This window comes from Alexandromys fortis, unplaced genomic scaffold (genome assembly GCF_014885135.2).
Source record: "Alexandromys fortis isolate MF-2015 unplaced genomic scaffold, M_Fortis_MF-2015_v1.1 scaffold_197, whole genome shotgun sequence".
Lineage (NCBI taxonomy): Eukaryota > Metazoa > Chordata > Mammalia > Rodentia > Cricetidae > Alexandromys > Alexandromys fortis.
The window spans coordinates 2,642,874-2,656,470 of record NW_026068072.1 but is presented as its reverse complement, the minus strand read 5'-3'; the positions used below and the strand labels follow the sequence as shown (position 1 = coordinate 2,656,470).

Below are 13,597 nucleotides of genomic sequence, written 5' to 3'. Positions count from 1 at the left end.
TTGGTGAACTCCAGACCAAGAAGAGACCCTGTCTCAAATGAATGTATGGTGTTCGGAGAATGACAACTGGGTTTGCCCTCTGGCCTCTGCGTGCACAAGTGCACACACAAACATGCACACATACACATGTGTATCAAAGAAATATGAGAAGCTTTGGATGAAGGTTAATAGTGGAAAAGAATCTGAAAATCTGGTGAACTCTTGTGAACAGTGCTCCCGTCCTCCCCGTGCCCAGGCTCTGGTGGACTCTTGTGAACAGTGCTCCCGTCCTCCCCGTGCCCAGGCTCTGGTGGACTCTTGTGAACAGTGCTCCCGTCCTCCCCATGTCCAGGCTCCTCTAGGGCCTCCTCTGTCCTCTGTCTGCAGAAAGCTCCTGCGATGCTGGCTCATGTTTGCGATGCTGGCTCATACAGTGCCCTCAGATCTGTGCTCGGGTGGAGGAGCGCAGCCTCTCCCCTGCCCACTGTGTTCTCACTTCGGCCGCTGCCCTGCTGCCCTGCGGTTGCTTCCACACAGGGCCTGCTGTGCTCCAAGGCACCTGACTGGGTTAGAAAGAAAGGTGATTGGACCCGGAGCCGCCGTCCATCCGCCGCCTCCTCAGGAAACCGGGTGCTCACTCCCCTAGACTGCTGTCTGCCCCACCCTTTCAGCTCTAGAGAGCCTTGCTGAGTAGAGTGTAGGGGAGCAAGCCCAGCACTAAGGCAGACTGGGAAACTGCAGCAGAACTGATGTGGATGGAACCAACCACATCTCAGTCTGAGGGCAGCGTTCCCTGTGACTCATGGCTGAGACCCTGTCTCAACAAGGGGACAGACAACACACACAGACATTGCTGATAGAGGAACAAACACATCTCTTTATTCATGTTTACCGAGGAAGTCTACTAGTTCAGATACATGAACTGAAAACTTTGTAATCTTTGGAAACTTTTGTTTGGTTTGTTTTCTTGAGATACAGTCTTACTATGTAGTCCAGGACAGACATGAGTTAATAATCCTGCCTCTGTCTCCCCCTGCTGGAATCCAGGAACATGTCTCCCCTCCCCCCTCCATTTTTCCACCTTAGAAATGATCTGGAAACACATTTGAAAATTATCTAGTATTCAAATACATTATTACAGGAAAAGAAAACGTGTATCTTCATGGATGGCTTTGACTCTTTTGGTCTATTGAGTAAAAAAATATTAAATTACACTTCTTTTGGTGTGCTTGTTTGCTATGTGTGCGAGACACACACCATGCACGAGGACGTTAGAGGAGAGCTAGAGTTAGCTTTCTCCAACCTTGTGGGGCCCAGGATCACACTCAAGTCATCAGGCTTGGTGGCAAACACCTTTACCACTGGACCACATCACTGGCCCTGGTCCATTAACTCTGCTTTCTCCTTTGGTACCCAGAGGCAGAGAGTGTGGGAATAGGGTAGCCTGCTGCAGAGCCATGGGGGTGATGCTGTCCTACCCTGGGGGCCTCTAGGCCTGAAGGAAGCAGATCATGCCTGAGTCTTGGGGTCTACTGGGATGGATTTTCTTGGGACCAGCTCCCTCCCCCCTCCTGCCCCTCCCTCCTTTCCTCTCTCTACTCTCCTCAGCTATGAAAAGACTGCATAAAAAGGGCCACTTCAAGCCAGAAAAAGACTCCCCACAGAACAGGAGATGAACAGGCATACTGATGTTGAACGTGAAGTCTCCACAGCTTTTGTCGAGACTGCCTGAGACTGAAGTCTTGGCTGTGTTGGTAGCAATCCCCTCAGATAGGTCTTGCTCTAAACATCCCTTAAACATGGCCTATGGGCACTGTAGAGAGGGTAAGTCTTACCTCAGCATCTGAAGTACCTCACCCCATCCTCAGAAGCTGGAAACATGGCCCTTGGTGTCACCCTGGAGCCTTGGGAACAAAATCCACATCCACCACTCTTTTATATCTGTTTTATTAGCAGCAATATATACAAAGTGGAAAATGACTTCATTTCAGTTTTCTAGCTTAGAAAGTTTGCCTTTTTATTATTCTGTTTGATGATAAATGAAAAAGCAAGCATCCAAGAAGACGCCCACCTCTGCGGGTGCTGAGTGCCGCCCAGGACCGGACGTGGAGTGCCGTCTCACTGGGCCTCAGCAAAGATGCAGAAAGGTCATGCCCAAAGGAGAGGTCGTTTTGCCTATGGTCTCTGAAGCTATCCATGGTTCGTCGGAGTCCCTGTGATGCCACCATTCTGGCTGTAACCTTTCTCTTTCTCCAGGGCTGTGTGTGGGTCTCCAGAGTTGTCTCCTGAGGTTTGTGAACTCTCTAAAGAGCTGGTTTCAAAGGCTCGGGGTGGGATCACTTGGAAATATGGCCCCCAGACAGAGTTCAGAATACTTATGCTGGCAAAGTGAGTTTACCACAAAGGAAGCTGAGGGGGGAAGATGAGCTCCTGGCAGAAGAGGGAGGGGCTCTGCACGTAAAAGCACAGGTAATGCTGACAGGTGCAGCCTGCGTCATCAGCATGAAGGATGCCCACATTTGGGAAGCCTGCGCCTTGTAAACGAGTTTCCCCACTGACGTCAGAACAGGTTACTGCTTGTGGGAGGGCTCACGAGTGTATCCAGTTCAAAAATATTTAATCCCCATGGTTTCAAATTTCCTTCTTGTAAAAACAGACAGGGATGGGCCGTGATGAGATGCCTTGTATATATTCGGTACTGGTAGAGCTGTTTTTTTTTTTTGTTTGTTTTTGTTTTGTTTTTGCTTCATACCTTTACATGTTACAAATACATAGTCAGGTATTTAAAAATGATAGACACCAACATGTCCTTTCAATCGCTGCACGTTGTGAGCGTGCATGATTCCCCTCTAGGCTAGAACACATTTCAAACCATGACTACAGAGACTGTACCACCAAGACAGAACTAAGACATTGGTATTCTGCAAAAAAAGAAAGCAACATTTTTTTTTTATCCAACCCAGTAGTCAAGAAATGTCCCGGTCATGACCTGGTCAGCTTTGAGGAGCAGGTTAGAAGGGCCTCACACATGGTCAGACCTTACAGAAGTCGAGTGCTTAGTTTTCCCAGGGCCATAGAGTAGACAGAAATGAAACAGCAAGGACAGAGTTCACAGGTGACCAGGGCTGGGGATGGAAGCATCTCAAATAGGTTCTGCCTCTGGGAGAAAGGTCACATTATTCACAGGTGGGGTCTTTCCCAAAGAATCCCTGCTCCCTAGAGCCTGCATGGTTTCTCCTCTGGTTCCACTGTGGCCAGAAACCCCCAGCCACAGCAGTCAGGCATACACATGCAGGGGGCTTTCCTGAAGGAAGATGAGCCCCTCCTGGTCACCACATGGTTTGCACATGATCACTGCCCCTCATACCTCCTGTTCCCCCCAGCACCTAACCCCTACACCTTTCTTCATCACTACTTAGAAAGCCAACTTCTGGAGAGCCATGGCCTCTGGCTGCCCTGAATTGGGGTTCTGAGGACCCTGAAAGCTAGGGAGGGCCTGCCATTGGAAACACTGTCTTTACTGAGGTTCAATCTGGGTCTTGGGCCTTGTTCTCCTGTGGTTTCCACCCCACTCTGTACACGCAGCTTCTGCTGGGGCCCTGATGCCGTTCCCCGACTCAGAGCCGCAGAGGCCAGGGAGGACTCTCAGCACCTTCCCTGCCAAGGGGCACGTGAGAACAAGGGAAGCTGGAGGTAACATCTTATGTACGTAAGTCCCACCTAGGATCTAGACAGTCTAAAACTCCAGGTGAGAGTCAGAGCTGATCCCTGGCTTTGAGGTCAGGATACCCCACAGCAGATCCTGTGACTCTGGAGTCCAAGCTGCCAGTGGATTCATGACCCTAGCCTCAGGGAGACCCTGCCAGCAGAGGTGGGTTCCAGTCACAGCTCACCTGGCATCCATCCCTCTTTGGAGTCCCCTTCCCCAAGATCCCTGGGCCTCCTCCCTGACAGTCCTCCTTGGGGCTTATCCCTTTTTAAGAAAGAGGCCATTTTCTCACCTGTCCAGTGTTGCTTGAGCCCAGAGAATGCTTAGCAAATCTTTGCTGCCTTTGGAGGCCGTGGGATGGAGAGGGTGGGCCCAAACTTTCAAACACGTTTAAAATGGGAGAAGAGGACATGGGTTTTGTTTTGGAGGAGAAATAACTGGGCTTAAGTACTCAGGCTTAAATTCCTCCAAGGCAGCCCTGCAAGAGACATTCCGACAACCCTGGGGATCCTGTTTGTACCAAGTACGCCATGGCCTGCTGCTGAAGACCATACAGGGTGGTGCAGCCCAAGTGAGGCACTGCTGATCCAACCGGACCTGCTCGCCGCTGTGCTGTTACCTGCTGATGTTTGCCTTGGGAATGGAGGCTGTCGTGTGACCTTGGCTGCAGCCCCAGTGTACCAAATTCACCGATTTCAATTCCTTCAATTTTAAATATAGTAAATAGTGCGAAGAAACAGTGAATCTTTGAATCAAAAGTGTAGAGGAAAAGAGGGCTGCCACGAGGTCTCTGATGGATGTCCGAGGAGGTCCCGACGGTCCGTGTCTGCATGCCCATCTCTCAAGTCCCCCTTTCCAGGGCAACTCTTGTTAGATGGAAACTTCATACTCTCTCGTTTCCTGTGGGACAGAGTGGCACAGATGGGTCAGATCCTCAGTGGCAGAGGAACAGCCCACGTCGTCCAGGGAATCCCTCCTGTGACCCTGGCCTTGGCCTGGTGGCCCTGCACCATGGTCTGTTCTGCTCTGTCCATTCACTATTACAAGTGTGTGTGTGCATGTGTGTGTCTGTGTGTGCGTGTGTGTGCATGTGTGTGTCTGTGTGTGCGCGTGTGTGCATGTGTGTGCACGTGCATGTGTGTGCGTGTGTATGTGCATGTATGTGTGCATGTGTCTGTGTGTATATGCGTGCATGCGTGTGTGCAGGCATGCATGTGTGTGCATGTATGTGTCTGTGTGTGCGTGTGTATGTGTGTATGTATGTGCATGTGTGTGCGTGTGTTATATGTCTGTGTGTGCGTGCATGTGTGTGCGTGTATATGTGTGCGTGTGTATGTGTTCGTGTGTGTGCATGTCTGTGTGTGTGTGTGTGTTTACTGTGGCATTTTCTGGGGTCTGGCTCTCACCAACACTGTGACCAAGGACAAGCACAGAGCCCACAACAGCTGGTCCTCTAGGAGTCCCACCCCACTGATGCTAGCACCTCCCACTTCACACAGGTAGACTAAGGAATGTGGAATGCCTCCCTCCCCAAATCAACATGAATCCATCCTTTGAACACTGTCTCCACCAGTGTGGCTGGTTGCCTTTCTCCACTGCTCCCTGAGCCAGTCCTAGGGGTGAGGGTCAGGAGCCAATGAGATCACAGGTTCCACCTTGGAAATGAAACTCACTTTCTGCGAGGCTAGCACAGCTATGGCTGTTATCAACCCTTCCTGGCGGATGGGAACTATCATGAGCAGAATGTAAGATGGTTCCCACGGCCCAGGCAGGGCTGAATGGGGGATTCCAGAGGCATCGAGACAGACATGAGAGCAGCCAAGACCAGATGACTGGAAGGCCTCCCTAGGCTTCAGGAAACAAAACACCCTATACAGAGAACTCCTACGACACCCAAGGGACCAGTCAGAGGTCACAGGGCCACCAAGCCAACTCTGGCTCATTTCCAAGCTTGTTCATGTTTGTTGACAGACTTGCTTTTTGCTTTTTCCAGTTACTATCCACAAGCCTCCCTGCTCAACTTGCCGTAAGCAACCATGGAAGCCAGGGTGTGTGCATCATTCCCTGGCCAAGTCTTGGCGAATTTGTGGCTATGGCTTGTGAGCCCCAAAGCAGTGTTTATACAGGAGATATTGCATATAGGAGATCAAAGGGGGAGCAATGGGGCCAGGTCAGTATGGGCAAGGGAGAATTACATGTCATGACACAGTGACCTGAGGGTGGCGCTGTCACAAACCCCAAGCCTGGCCGCTCCCCGTGTGCACACTTGGACCATTTCACATCTGCATTTTCTGCAGCTACCATCTAACTTATACACGCACCTATATCTCAGCTTTACTTCTTCAAAAAGTGTTTCAGGGGTCCTTTCAAGGGTCCCCCTCATGCAGTCACAGAAAATGGCTAGCTTGTCATGGTCCTTCAGAGTGGGGTAATTAATCATAATCAGACATGTTTGATTGAGGCAGGAGAGCATGAGGGTTCAGGATGTCAAGTCAAGCTGGCCTCCTTTCTCCTGGCTGGGTACAGTCTTGTCCAAGTCACTTTGATCTCTCATCCTCATGAGTCACAGGGTAGCGTCTGAGGATCACATGACAGGCATGTGATCCACCACACACCAGTGTTGATGCAGGCCTGTGTGCTCTGCCAGGCTTTGGGGCTCACTGGAGTGAGAGATCATACCTCTAGCCAGTTTTACAACCACAGCTGCGATTCCTGGTGATACTAGTAGGTTCTGCACGAGCTGATGGTCCCATTGCCTAGTGTGGACATAGTCACCCACCATACCAGGTGCACAGCCCATCACATGCAGGTGTGCCTGCCCAATGCCCGAGAGGACAGGGAACTCCTGCCGTTGCCTGCCTGAACATCGCTTCCTGGGTTTACACTGCTCACCCTACTCATACAAGTGGACTTAAAATGCAAGTCACGGGCAGTAGTGGTGCACGCCTTTGATCCCAGCACTGGGGAAGCAGAGGCAGGTGGATCTCCGTGAGTTTGAGGCCAGTCTGGTCCACAGAGAGAGTTCCAGGACAGGCTCCAAAAAGCTACAGTGAAACCCTGTCTCGAAAAACCAAAAACAGTCTGACTTTCAACTTTTTAAAATATCACCCACACATAAAAACAAAAACAAAACACAAGTCACAAGAGGCTGCAGCATTCCCTCCATCTCTAGTATGACTCCTGAGGGAGTGATCTGGGCCATCCAGGTTCACAGGAGAGTGCTCTGTGTGGTTTTCCTGACAGGGAGGTCGGTGAACGCTTTTTAAAAATTGTTTTTATTGAACTATACACCCCCCCCCCCCGCAACCAGGGAACACTTTCTCAGGTCATATGTCTGTCTCTGAGGCATCAGCTGTCCCACAGGAGCCTGCACTGCAAGGTGCAGAATGGTCCATTCTGCTTTGAGATGCAGAAACTGTCTCCGATGCCCCAGCTTGGCTCTAACCACTGGTGAACAGAGCTGGCTTCTCCAAGCAACCTGCTGAGTACAGGGATTTGGTAGGGATGAGGCAGGACTCTTCAGTGGTCTCTCTGCTGGCAGTGCTATATTCGAGGGGGGCGGGGGGCTCCAGGAGAGCAGTAAGTAACACCACTTACCCCGGTCTCATAGATGGGGTTGTCAAACTCAGTTTCCACGGTGATCTGACTGTAGGGGTGGGAGTACATGAGGGGCAGGCGGAGGCTGGAGTACTGTCGGCACCTGCAGGGGAGACAGCGGAGCTTGAGCATCCCTGCCCTGCTGCACCCAAGGCTCTGCATGAGTCTCTGCGAAGGGTAAGGGGTACGTGGACGCGCCGCTGAGCAGGTGGGAGTCCCACTGAGGGCAAGCACCCCAACTCCTCACCCCACAGGGCTGGGGCAAGCCAGTTCTGTCACCTCTCTCCCTGGAAGGAGGAGCCCAATTGCTTTGACTTGTGAAGTAACTTCTGTGTCTCTTTACTCTCCCCTGCATCCCTGGACCACGCCTCACCACGCATGGCAGAGTGCGCGGATGGGGTCTATAGGGCTCTCACTCATTCTCTGCCTGCTCACCTCCCAGTTCACTTCACTTCATAGTTTGTTCAAAAGCGCTACTCATTGCGGCCGCTCCTACCCCACTCTACCCAAACACACAACCTCTGCCTTCGCTCTCCCTTCCAGGCTTTCTTCTGTTTGTCAACGATCTAATAGTTGCTTTCCTTCTGTGCTTTGGAGATCAGTTGCTTTTCCTCACTGGAGTCTGTTTTGCTCACTGGGATGTTCTCAGAGCCCAGAGGCTGCTGGCACACAGGGGTAGCTCTGTGATCGTGTGAACAGTGCCCATGACTGTTCTGGACACGGTTTCTGTCCATCGAGGGCAAGTGCTGTGACCTTCAGCACCCAGGACCAACCCCTGGGACCACTGCCCACGACTGTGCATTTGCTAAGTGACAGAGCTAACAGAGGAACCGAGAGGCACCAAGACGCTTTCTGACTGACCGTAGCATCCCACGGCACATGAGGTCGCTACATCCAAGAGCCTGGCAGAGATCCTGAGGCCCTAGAGATGCAGATTCACAGCCGCACACCCCACCTACCTCGTGACGTAGATGTAGGCTCCTCCCAGCAGCAAGGAGATGAGAAGGACCGGAATGAAGATGGCCAGCGCCATGTTCCCGCCCTCCAGCGAGGACTCTGCTGCCGCTTCTGCTACTGAGCACACAAGCCACTGAGGCTCCTTTCCCACCACCTCCACACCCACGGGGAACCTGACTCTCAAGGGGGTGCCCCACCCCCTGACATCCCACAGCCTCGGACACTGGAGGGGCATGGAGGGACAGAGGCAGTGAGCAGAGGCCAGGCTGCTGACCTTGGCTAGGGAGTCCCTGGTGGCCAGAGGGCGGCTGAGAACCAGCTTGAACCCTGGCCATGCCAGATCCATTGGAGGGCTGAGAAGAGGGCAGAAGTCTGGTTAAACTTCAACTCAGGGGGCGACCTGGATACAGTTCAGGAACAAGCTTGCCTTCCTCTCCGGTCACCTGTGAGCTGCTGCACCGGGCTGGAGACCCTTCTAAAGCTTGCCAGTGGGATGCCACCCAGGGGTGGCTTGGGGCGGTGGGGACCGTGCGATTGCCCAGCCTCACATTGCCCCCAGTGCATGTGGCAACTGCAGGGACCATGGTAGATATCTTGGGGGCTGGGAGCACTTGTTCCTAAGAAGCTCGACCCCCTGTGATTCCCAGGCAGAGAGATCCCATGGGGGCACCCTGCTTCCCAGGAACAGCTGACCCATTATCCTCCCAAAAACTTATCTTTGTCCCACTCAAAGTGAACATCAGCTAATGACCCGTAACTCCCACAGCCCGACACCCAGCGTGTTGTCAGCACGATGCTAATGGTGCTGGAGACGGCAGGAACAGCTGTCAAATTGCTGAGGCTTTTCCCAAAGGAGACAAACAGGTCATTGTCATCTGTGTGCACAGTCCTGCGCTGCACTGCACGGCACTCACACGGCGCAGGCATGGCTGCTGCATGTGTGGGGTTCGTCTTCACTGTAGCCCTGACTGCATCAGGAGGCACACGCCTGGGGTAAGATATCTGGAGAGGTCTAAGTGAGGTGGGGAGACTCCATCCCATGGGCTGCTGTCCCTCACGGAATCCCAAGGAGAAAGTGAGCCGAGTATCGGTGCTCATCCCTCTTCCTGACTGTGGGTGCCATGCAAGTAGCTGCCTCATTCTCCTGCCTCCGTGCCTCCCCTCTCAGGACAGACAGAAACTGGACTGGTAAGCCAAGCGGCCTTTGTTGGGTGTCCTAGCAGGGAGACGAGTGACTAAGACAAGGAAGAAAGGAAAGAACCTAAAAAGCGACAGAGCCTGGCTCCCTGTTGTCACCTTGTGTGTCACCTGCCCCACAAAGCAAGGCACCAGAAAAGGGAGAGGGGGGTTGCCAGGGAGCGCAGTCAGGGCTCTGGATGCTCCAGGCAGCCCTTTCTCCAGCGACTGGAGGATGCTCTGCCTGGGGTGTGAAGTGAGGCTGTTTTGATCTCCACAGCACCTGTGGGTCAGAAGCTGGCTGGCAGGACTGGGACTTGTCAGGCTTCTCTGGCTGCATTGCCACCTCAAATCCCTGTGTGTGTATGTGCCAAGTGAGTGCAGTTGCTCATGGAAGCCAGAAGAGGGCGTTGGAGCCCCCAGAGTTGGAGTTACAGGTGGTTGTTAGCCACCTGCCATGGGTGTTGGGAACAGAACTTAGATCCTTTGGGAGAGCAGCACGCTCTTAACCGTAGAGTTCTAGCAGCTACTTCTGGAGGCCCCAGGGAACGCTAACTACAGCCACCGATGTACTGGAACTTTCAAGATAAAGTGAAACTCACCTTCCAGTGCGTGTTCGAAACTGCCTTGGTTAACTGAAACAGAAAGCAGGAAGCGGCATCAACACCAAGGGAGTCCGCCGTTTGCATAAGAAGAAGCTGACGTGGTGGTGGTGGGGGGAACATGGGAAAGCCCAGGGTGCACAGGGTGAGGGTGCTGCTGCGGGTACCAGGCAGGATGGTTCCTCCCACAGCCGAACCGAACCGAAGACGGTGAGAGGAGACGGGCAAGGACCCCGGCATCATGGATGGTGATGGCACATGCTGTGTTCTGTTTGTGCACAGAGCTCTTGCACACTCACACCCACCCCTGGCCGGTCTACTGCGGCACCTGTGAGTGCTGCTTGTCACCAACATCTTACAGAGGAGCCGGTGGTGCAAAGAGCTGCGGGGCTCCTCCGTCACACACTCTAAGCGTGAGCGTGGATGGCAACCCAGGGCGTTAAGCTGCTTTCACACCACTTTTTTTTTTTGACACAGCCTCTTGTGCTGGCCTTGAACATTCAGTTGCTGGAAAGAAGACTATGTGGTCCCCACCTCTGACTATTGGCCTCTTCATGGGGTCTTTTCATGTTGTTTCTAAGAGGTGTGACTCGAGACCCCGACACGGGCTCAGCCTGTGCACTGCGTCTGTCCCTGTATTTATTGGCTGGGTTCTGCATTCCTTGTAAAATTATTTTCATAAGCTCATATTTCTTATAAAGCCCGGATATTCAAGGTACCAGGGGTGATATCTGCGCTCTGTCGCCAAAGTCACTATGCTGGCCAAGCACTGAACTGCCGGGACCAGGGCACGCCCAGAGGCAGAGCCTGGAAGTGAAGGTCTACGGGGGAAGACTGCGCGGACAGCAGCCAGGCCACTCTGGCCGCTCTGTAGGTTCCAGGACCCCCGATTACATCTGGACTGACTGAGGTCACCACTGAGCAGTGACCCTAACCCTGGCTGAGAAGCTAGCTAGCTGCAGCACTCCAAATGTGCCCCAAGTAGAGAATTAATTCCTAGATTTACAGGTTGATGCTGTTTGAAGGGGTATGGCTTTGGGTGGTGACTGTAGGAGCTGGCAAGCTCTCTCTGTCCCACCATGAGCTGGTCCTGCCGCGCCATTGGCAGCACGGACCCCCACAGGTGCAGTACTGCGCTGGACTCCCCGCCTCCACAAGCCTGAACCACACACACACACACACACACACACGCTTCCACTCTTTGTAAACTCTCGTCTCAGATATTTTGTTCTGGTAACAAAAAAAGGAACCGAGAGTAGGTGTGACAGCACACACCCGCAATCCCAGCACTTGGGAGGTGGAAGCCGGAGGCTCGCAAGTTCAAGGCCAGCCTTGGCTACAAAGAGAGTTCGAGGCTAGCCTGGGCTACGGCAAGACTCTGTCTTCAAGAAACAAATGGTATGAACCAAAGGAAGAAAACATACTGGACAGGCACCCACTGGATTTGGATCCCACGAGGCCACAAAGGCCGCCCTCAGAGCAAGCTCAGCTTCTCCCCGGGCCAGCCAGCCCTGACCCGGGGTCCCCAGGTCTCTTTACCTTTGCAGATGGGCAGGGGCCCGCTCCAATGGGACGGCTGCCCCAGAATGCAGCGGATGGTCACTTCGCCCATGAGCTCGAAGCCCTCGTAGCACATGAAGGTGAGGGACTCTCCGGGCAGGTACAGCCTCTTGTACAGGATCTGGTAGCCGTTCTCAGGCAGCCCTGGGTTGTCACATGCCAGGGACTCCTCGGCTGAAATGAAGCCAGACACAGGCTCTGAGAGTCTGTCTCAGACTCAGTACCAGTCTCCGGGTAGCCCATCCGCAGCATCCCCTCTCAGGGCCCTCCCCTGCACCCAGATGGTTTCCATCCCTCTTGTTCTCTCCCATCTCGGGGTACATCTACATGTGAACACCACAGAATGATTAGGGTGGTGGGATCGGGTTAGAAATCTCAGTTCTTTCACTGACTAGCTGTGTGACCTCCAGAAAGTATTACACCCTCTCTGAGCTTCTGTTTTCTCCTTAGCAAATGGGAACACGACTGCAGGACTCCAAAGAACAATGGATGTAAGATGTGAGAAGCATCCTTGCCGTGTGGAGGGCACTCAGTAAGTGACGGAAGTTGGTGGTGATCGATTAAAAAGCCTGTCCACTCCTCCAGAGCCCATTTGGCATGTCCAGGTCTGGTCTCCATCCTTCAACATTCCTCCTCCAGGAATCTTTCCCTAATGCTACCTGCCACCAAGTTTCTAGTGTTCTTCTTCCACCCAGCAGTGCCCACACTGTAAATTATTCAGGACAATTGTCCTGCAGAGACTGGTCTGTGGAATCAAAGGCCAAGAGCCTTAAGTGGCCGCAACCAATAGGCTCATACTGCCCCCTGGTGGCTAATTTTGGGTACTGCCGACGCCAGCCAATTCCTGGGAGACCTAGAGTGGAACTTGCTGGGTGAACCATTTGTCCTTGGGAGACAGCCAGCAAATATTGCTCAGCGCCACAAATCCTGAAAACTTTTACAAGAGTTTAAATTGTGGCAAAATCCTCAAACAGGTTACCGACTTCCTTAGCCGTGAGCAGCTGATCTCCAGGACGCAGGGCGTCTTGCTGGAGCCTCCAGCATCAAGGCTTCCTCTCACTCTAGCTTCTGGAAGCCAGCTTCCTGTTTCCTGTCTTCGTGAACCCGAGGAAGGCAGGGATTCCCACAGGTGTGACTACTCTGGGAGGAATGGCTTCTATCTCTTAGCAAAGGTCCTTGAGGCCTCTCTCCGCGTCGGCTGAGTAGTTCTGTGTCCCCACTTCCCATTGGTGTACACCTCCAAGGTAGGCTAATGTAAACAGTACTGACATCACCGTGACTGTGTGAATCTGCTGAGTTCCACTTCTGGTTCTTTGGAGGTAGATACCCAGAAAGATAATCGCTGGGTCCCAGGGTAGCCCCATTTTAATTTTGAGGATCCGTATGCAGTCTTGACATCAGCTACCCTGTGCTATGTTCTCACTGAGTATGCACACGGGTTCCAGTGTTTCCACAGAGCCCTACCAGCGGGTCTCACTCTGGCTTGACAAGAGTGGTGGCTTCAGGTGTTGCCTCCTGCGCCCGCAGCCCCGCAGTTCAGAAAATGAGAGGGAGTGAGCTTCATCAGCAGGTGAGCAAGCCTCGGGCGAGAAGGGACCCGAGACAAGCCTGCGGCCTAGGCTTCCGTCTTCCAAGTGTAACCTATCTTCTCAAACCCACAGTCCTCAGTCCAGGACTCGGGGGAACTGGCCTGTCTAGACCCACAGGACCTGGAAGCAGTTGATAGCTGCTCTTAACTGTCCCTCAGGGCCACTTCATCCCCTCCCCAGTGACTGTGCCGACCTCACACTAAACACGAGCACTTTGCCGTGTGAAGGGCCCTCTCCTCTCTCTTCATGCATGCTCTCCCCCCTCTCTCTCCCTCTCTTTCCCTTCTCTTCTCTTCTCTTCTCTTCTCTTCTCTTCTCTTCTCTTCTCTTCTCTTCTCTTCTCTTCTCTTCTCTTCTCTTCTCTTCTCTCCTCTCCTCTCCTCTCCTCTCCTCTCCTCTCCTCTCCTCTCCTCTCCTCTCCTCTCCTC

At 53.0% G+C, this 13,597-nt stretch overlaps 1 protein-coding gene across 3 annotated transcripts in view; it reads right to left on the bottom strand.

Moving 5' to 3' along the window:
• Nucleotides 1-1,938: 1,938 nt before the first annotated feature.
• Sez6l (seizure related 6 homolog like) overlaps nt 1,939-13,597 on the bottom strand; it is a 155,920-nt gene continuing 144,261 nt past the window's right edge. Inside the window, exons 13-17 of one of the 3 annotated variants that reach the window (XM_050121049.1) lie at nt 11,560-11,754; nt 10,021-10,053; nt 8,245-8,359; nt 7,286-7,388; nt 1,939-4,588 (exon numbers count right to left, since the gene is read on the bottom strand). In XM_050121049.1, the coding sequence (XP_049977006.1) occupies nt 4,559-4,588; nt 7,286-7,388; nt 8,245-8,359; nt 10,021-10,053; nt 11,560-11,754 (476 nt within the window). In that variant the 3' untranslated portion in view covers nt 1,939-4,558. The remainder of the gene's footprint in view (nt 4,589-7,285; nt 7,389-8,244; nt 8,360-10,020; nt 10,054-11,559; nt 11,755-13,597) is intronic. The other 2 variants (XM_050121050.1, XM_050121052.1) reach the window with 2 other exon arrangements.